General features: G+C 45.5%; 1 protein-coding gene across 1 annotated transcript in view; it reads right to left on the bottom strand.

Annotated features, from left to right (window-relative positions):
• The window catches only part of TMPRSS6 (transmembrane serine protease 6), a 36,793-nt gene extending 33,978 nt beyond the window's left edge, over positions 1–2,815 (bottom strand). Inside the window, exons 1-3 of the mRNA XM_025206892.1 lie at positions 2,659–2,815; positions 2,316–2,458; positions 2,074–2,141 (exon numbers count right to left, since the gene is read on the bottom strand). Of these exons, the coding sequence (XP_025062677.1) occupies positions 2,074–2,141; positions 2,316–2,458; positions 2,659–2,815 (368 nt within the window). The remainder of the gene's footprint in view (positions 1–2,073; positions 2,142–2,315; positions 2,459–2,658) is intronic.
• Between the last annotated feature and the right edge of the window lie 3,185 nt (positions 2,816–6,000).

The following is a 6,000-nucleotide window of genomic DNA, read 5'->3' as shown; positions in this document are numbered from 1 at the left end:
AAAGAGCGCATTACATTCCTTCCTCCTGTTCATTTCAAGTCAGATACATCTGCTGCAAATCATCATAACCACAGCCCTAGAGACAAGTGCTCTTTTTTATTCACAGTGTGAGCTCCCCAAAATCCGCAGTCTCACCAGTATGCCCTAGTCCTAACCTGGACAGACAACCTTGTGTAAAATAGAGGAGTTAGCATGTCTGTGGGCTGTTCAATACTTGTTCTCTCTGTTCCACCTCTCTGCAAGCCATTTTGTGCTAATGAGAATGGCAGTTTTAATGACATTGACACCTTCCCAAAGTAGAGTAAGATCATAGAATCATAGAAAATGAGGGTTGGAAGGGACCTCAGGAGGTTATCTAGTCCAATCCCCCTGCTCAACCCCAACTAGATCATCCCAGCCAAAGCTTTGTCTAGCTGGGTCTTAAAAACATTCAAGGACGGAGCTTCCACCACCTCTCTGGGTAACCTGTTCCAGTGCTTTACTACTCTCCTAGTGAGAAAGGTCTTCCTAATATCTATCCTAAACTTGAGACCGTTGCTCCTTGTTCTATCATCTGTCACCACTGAGAACAATCTAGCTCCATCCTCTTTTGAACCCCCGTTCAGGTAGTTGAAGCCTGCTATTAAATCCCTCCTCAATCTTCTCTTCTCCAGACTAAATAAGCCCAGTTCTCTCAGCATCTCCTCAGAAGTCATGTCCCTCATCTCCCAAACCATTTTGTTGCCCTCCATTGGCCTCTCTCCAATTTGTCCACATCCTCTCTGTAGTGGGGGGGACCAAAACTGGACACAGTACTCCAGATGTGGCCTCACCAGTGCTGAATAGAGGGGAAGAATCACTTCTCTTTATCTGCTGGCAATGCTCCTACCAATGCAGTCCAGTATGCTGTTAGTCTTCTTGGCAACAAGGGCACACTGCTGGCTCATATTCAGCTTATTATCCACTGTAACCCCCCCCATGTCCTTTTCTGCAGAGCTGCTGCCCAGCCAGTCAGCCCCCAGCCTGTACTGGTGCATGGGATTGTTCTGTCCTAAGTGCAGGACTTTGCACTTGTCCTTATTGAACATCATGAGATTTCTTTTGGCCCAATCTTCTGATTTGTCTAGGTCACTCTGAATCATTAATTTCATTTTCAGGATCATTAATTTCATTTTTATCATCTATTTAATGTTCCTCAAGTAGAAAATACATTTATTCACTATTGACTATGGAGTTGAACTGTTGACCATTAAGGTCCAATATCCATATTTCAGGAGTGACAATTCATGGTTCAGCTGGCCATTATAAACCTTTACTTTTGTGCTGGGGCCATTGGTACATTGCAGAAGACAGTGAGTGCAGACAGATCCTACAATACCCAGAACAGATCAAGCTGGAGAGACTGACATGTGAAGGCCAAACTTTTGTTCCAAGTAGGTCTGGTTAAAAAATTCTGAATGAAACAATTTTTCCTATTGGAAATATACATTTGTTTTCAAATTCAAAATTTTCCGTAGGTGCAGAACTAGTTTGGTGTGCTCTTCCTTTGGCAAATCAAAGTGAATTATTTTGTGTTAAGTTGACATTCCCGTTTGCATCTGCCTGAGTCATAAAGCTGCACTTTGGGAGTGGTAGGTCTCAGGTCTTCTATTCCACTGTTTCCTTTAGGCCCAGTTTTCTGACCAGACTACATTTCCCATAATGCACCAGTGTCTACCAATAGAGCAGTTCATATTAGGTTGACAAACTAAATACATTCATGTTTTGATTCAAGAACAGGCAGATATTTCATTTGGACTAAAAAGTCAAAACAACACTTTTGATATTAAACACCTGATTTTTTTTTCCTGAATTTTTCATTCATGGGATATTTCAATATTTTGTCTTCTCAAAATATAAACATCTCAAGATATCAGTATTTCTGGCACGATGGAAATTCCTCTTTTTGTTCAGTCAAGTCTGCCTTAATCCAGAGCTCACATTGGCTAAGGACAGAGGCTGCAGCAGCTCTTGTCGGATAAGCAGGTGCCTATCAAACAAGGTTACAACCCAAGTATAACTTTCACATATGGGTGGCATGTGGGTAATACTCACCCAAAGGCATACACTGTGCTGGAGTTGTAATATGGACTCAGCTCTGTGGCACGAATAAGTTCCTTTATCTGTAATGACAATGCCATCTGATAACTACCTGGCTATGATACGACCCAGTAGTTCTGCCTTCTCTGCTTGTGGTATAATCCCGGCAAAAACTTAATCTGCATGAGTGCCTGTGACCCATAATCCCACTCCCTGAATTGCCTCAGGGGCAACCCTACTCATGAAACCATTCCCACCATCTTCTGTTGCTTGGCTGATTCAGTCCAGAAGGCTCTGGATTCCAGCCGTCCAAGGTCCAGGGAGTACTGGCGATTGAGGATCCGGAGGCTACCAGAGTAGAACTGCAGGATGGTTGGTTCCAGAAACCGTGGTCTGTAGTCTGCCAACAGATGACACAGATAGATTAGCCTGTGAATGTGGAGTCTAGTGAGGCACTGGTGTTTGTATGCAGGGGATGGGGTGGTGGTCATCCACTGCTGTATGTCCAGAAGGCACTGACTCCCTTTGGACTGGATGTGGACCAGTTCCATCCTTGCCAGCCCATATCAGCCCCAGTGTAGAGAGCAAATCACCCATTACCTACAAAATACCAGGTCAGCACTCCAGCTCCAGCCAGAAGAACAAGGACAATCCAGAGAGGTGCATAGCGCAGGCAGTCCTGTGTCCTGCTCTTAGGTTCATCCTCAGATGAGGTTTTCACATCCTCCTCCTGCTCTTCGGCCTCCATCATGGCCATCTAACGAAGCAGAAAACCAATGATCAGGCCAGCTCTTCTATATGCCACTTGCTCAATACCAGCAAGCCTTCTATCATCTATTATGTGCCTCTTCACTTATCTATGCATTCCCTTGTTGTTTACCTGCAAATACCAGAGACCTTGCCCCATGCTTTCACAAGTAAAACTACTCCCAAAATCCAGTTAGAGTTCATCCAGTTTTTGCTGAGGCAGGGACTGAGTTAGGCCTTTAGGATCTTGCCCTGTAAATATATTCCCTAAATATCTAATATCTTAATCTTTTGAGGCTTCCTTAGCCTAGCTAGGTGTCCTCCCCAAATGTCACTGAATGCACCAGCATCACCTCTGCTGAGATCACAGTGCTCCAGATCTTGCTCCCTTCATTCCATGCCCAGCTCCTAACCGAAAGGTGAATTGACTATGGAGAGCGCTATCACCCCATGGGCAGTAAGAACTGAGAGAATCCAAACCACTCCAAGCCAGACTTCCTGCTGCCTTGGCAAAAGTCAACTAAAATAGGCTGGTGATTTTTATACTCTCATCTCACAGGTGAAAATGATGCCACAAGGTCCCTGGACTGGGAGAATCTGACTTAAAAACTCTATTCCAAAGGATTCATCAGACTGATACTTAACTGTGACAACTGTCCCTGTGGCTCATCTATAAGAAACATATTGCTCATTACAGGAAGATCCTGCTTTTAAAGTTAGTCTGGATATAAGATCGCAAATTCATGTTATGCTACATAAATCCAAGCTGAGTCAGGGTGCTGGATTCTATTCCCATCTTTTGGTATTGGCTTGCCTATTAACGCTTCCCTGACTTGTCCCCTTCTCTAGTTATTTCATCTCATAGTGATCTGTACTGTAACAAACTAGGGCCTTGCTTCCCCACCACAGTTATCCTGCTTTAATTATACTTTTATCATTATACATGTTTGTGTTCAGGTTAAGGTGTTAGACCACCAGGCCAGGAGTAGCTTTAAGAGTTAAGTTCTATTAGAGGAGGTATCTGAACACACACCCACACACTCACAGCTTGCACAACCCTGTTACTGCTGGAAAGGTGCCCAGACGACACAATTCAGTGACACCTGACCACAGCTCCCTCAGAGCTAGGTCAGGCACAGGAAGTAATATAACCATATTAACACAGTGCTGAGCCCTGGTTAATTAACTCTGCTGAGATCTCCATGTGGTGTTGCTCAGTCCCACGTATGTCCTTTCAGAGCGCTCCAGTCTCTGCTACTGCAATCACACCCGGCCTCTCCAGTTCTTTCCCCTTTGGCCTCCTCAGCTGACCTTCAATCTGTAAAGGGACAGGTAAATATAACCCTGTCATTCCATATTACAAACTCAACAGGGGTAGTGGGCTCCAGCTCCTTTTGTATGGGACCTCAGAGCTATAACCCACTCAGGATATGACTGTGGCAAGGGGTAAATGCCCAAAGGCAATTGAGTCCTTTGTCTTCCTCACTGTCCTGCTGACCAACATCTTCTGATTGCCCTTAATCCCAATTCAACAACAATCAATGGTCCATCTTCCTCCTGTCTGCTCCCTTTCCTGCAAGCTCCATGGTCCTCGGGTAAGACATGCCATAACCTAACAAGATGGACTGCCACCTTGATGACCTACCGACACTCATGCCTGAGTGTATGTGTGGTGGTTTCCAGTCTATGAAAATGCTTACATGAGGATATGCCTCCTAGAGGACATGTTATCCCAAGCATTTATTTGATAATGCATGCACCTGAGTGTTTCCGTGACTGTGAATGTATGAAGAGTGCCAGACAGTGTGTGAGAGGAAAACACGTGCTTGAATCCTCAGGTATTCATGCCTGTGGATCCATGTACAGTGGTCTGTGCTCGTATGTGTGCATGGATGTGTGTGAGTACCAGCCAGACTTCTCTCTTCACCCGGTGCTGTGGCCCACCTCATATACCCACCCACCTGCCCACCCCTCAGTATAGAGACACATGAACACAGCGTAAAAATTAAGCAACTCACCAGAAATGTTGAACACAACCAAAGATGGCACAGAAATGCACGATGAATCCTTTAGCACTACCACATCCTGTCTCCTGCATGCACAGTTGAAATGGAAAGCACTGGTTTCCTTCTTTTGCTTCTCCGTGGTCACCTTTCATTCCCCATCTGGGTTCCCTCTCCCAAAGTGGGAGGGAACAGGTGAGGGTCGCTAGTCCACCTTCAAGGGTTCCCTTCAAAACAACAGCAGCAAAAAGGAACCACAAACCAAGCAGAAGAAAGCCTCCCTTTGTTAGATTAATTCTAGACACTGGGGTTTCCCCCCAGAGCTACAGACCTACCTTTGAAACATGCAGCTCTGTGTGTGACTGGCCACACACTCACGCACAGACATATCGAATGACATGTATTTACTCAGGCCAAGGTCTCCTCAGTGATCAATAATCTGACGCCATGTTCCTGCGTTTTGGCCTTTGCCCCGTCTGGTCATACATAGAGTATTCAATGCGCTCGGGAGAGCTGTAGCTTTTTCTGATGGAGAAGGAGGAGGAATCCCATCCAAGGGAGACTGGCAAAAAGGGACAGTGTGCATGGATGGTGGTATAAACAGCCAGGATAAGAGTACTTCTCCACCTACCTGAGAAGGTCACCTGGGAAGGCAAGTGCAGGTGGATTGCTGTTTCCTCCTCGAGGGACCACTAGTTGCTCAGCAACTTCTTTCTCTCTTAGTTACATTCATTGGTCCCACTAGAGGGAAAGGAAAAATGGCACAGAGATAAAATGACTTGGGCAGGTGAAAGGTGTGTGTACATGCATATAAGTAGGCTTTTTCTGAGGGCAGTGGGTGCCTTTGAGGAGGAAGGGAGAGAGGTGATGAAAAGACTAAAGAGACAAGCTGGGACAGATACAGCATTGTCCAAACTAATATCCCTGATAACGACTATGCACAGCTCTGCCAATGGCCTCAGTCCTGACCTGCTAGGCTCCTTGTCACAGCAGTTTTGAGCTCTTTCTCTTTTTGGCCAGAAGTCCTAATCCTGTCCCCCTAGTGCATGCTACTGATCCAGTCTCAGGCTCCCACACAACTCTGTCAATGCCCTTCACTCCTGATCTGCGACCCCCTGCTTATAAGTCACCTCACTAGGCTCCTGTATAGCTGCACACATGTACCTCTTAAAAAAAAAAAAAAAAGCAACTA

Source organism: Alligator sinensis, unplaced genomic scaffold (genome assembly GCF_000455745.1).
Source record: "Alligator sinensis unplaced genomic scaffold, ASM45574v1 scaffold215_3, whole genome shotgun sequence".
Lineage (NCBI taxonomy): Eukaryota > Metazoa > Chordata > Crocodylia > Alligatoridae > Alligator > Alligator sinensis.
This window is presented reverse-complemented; position numbering and strand designations above follow the sequence as displayed.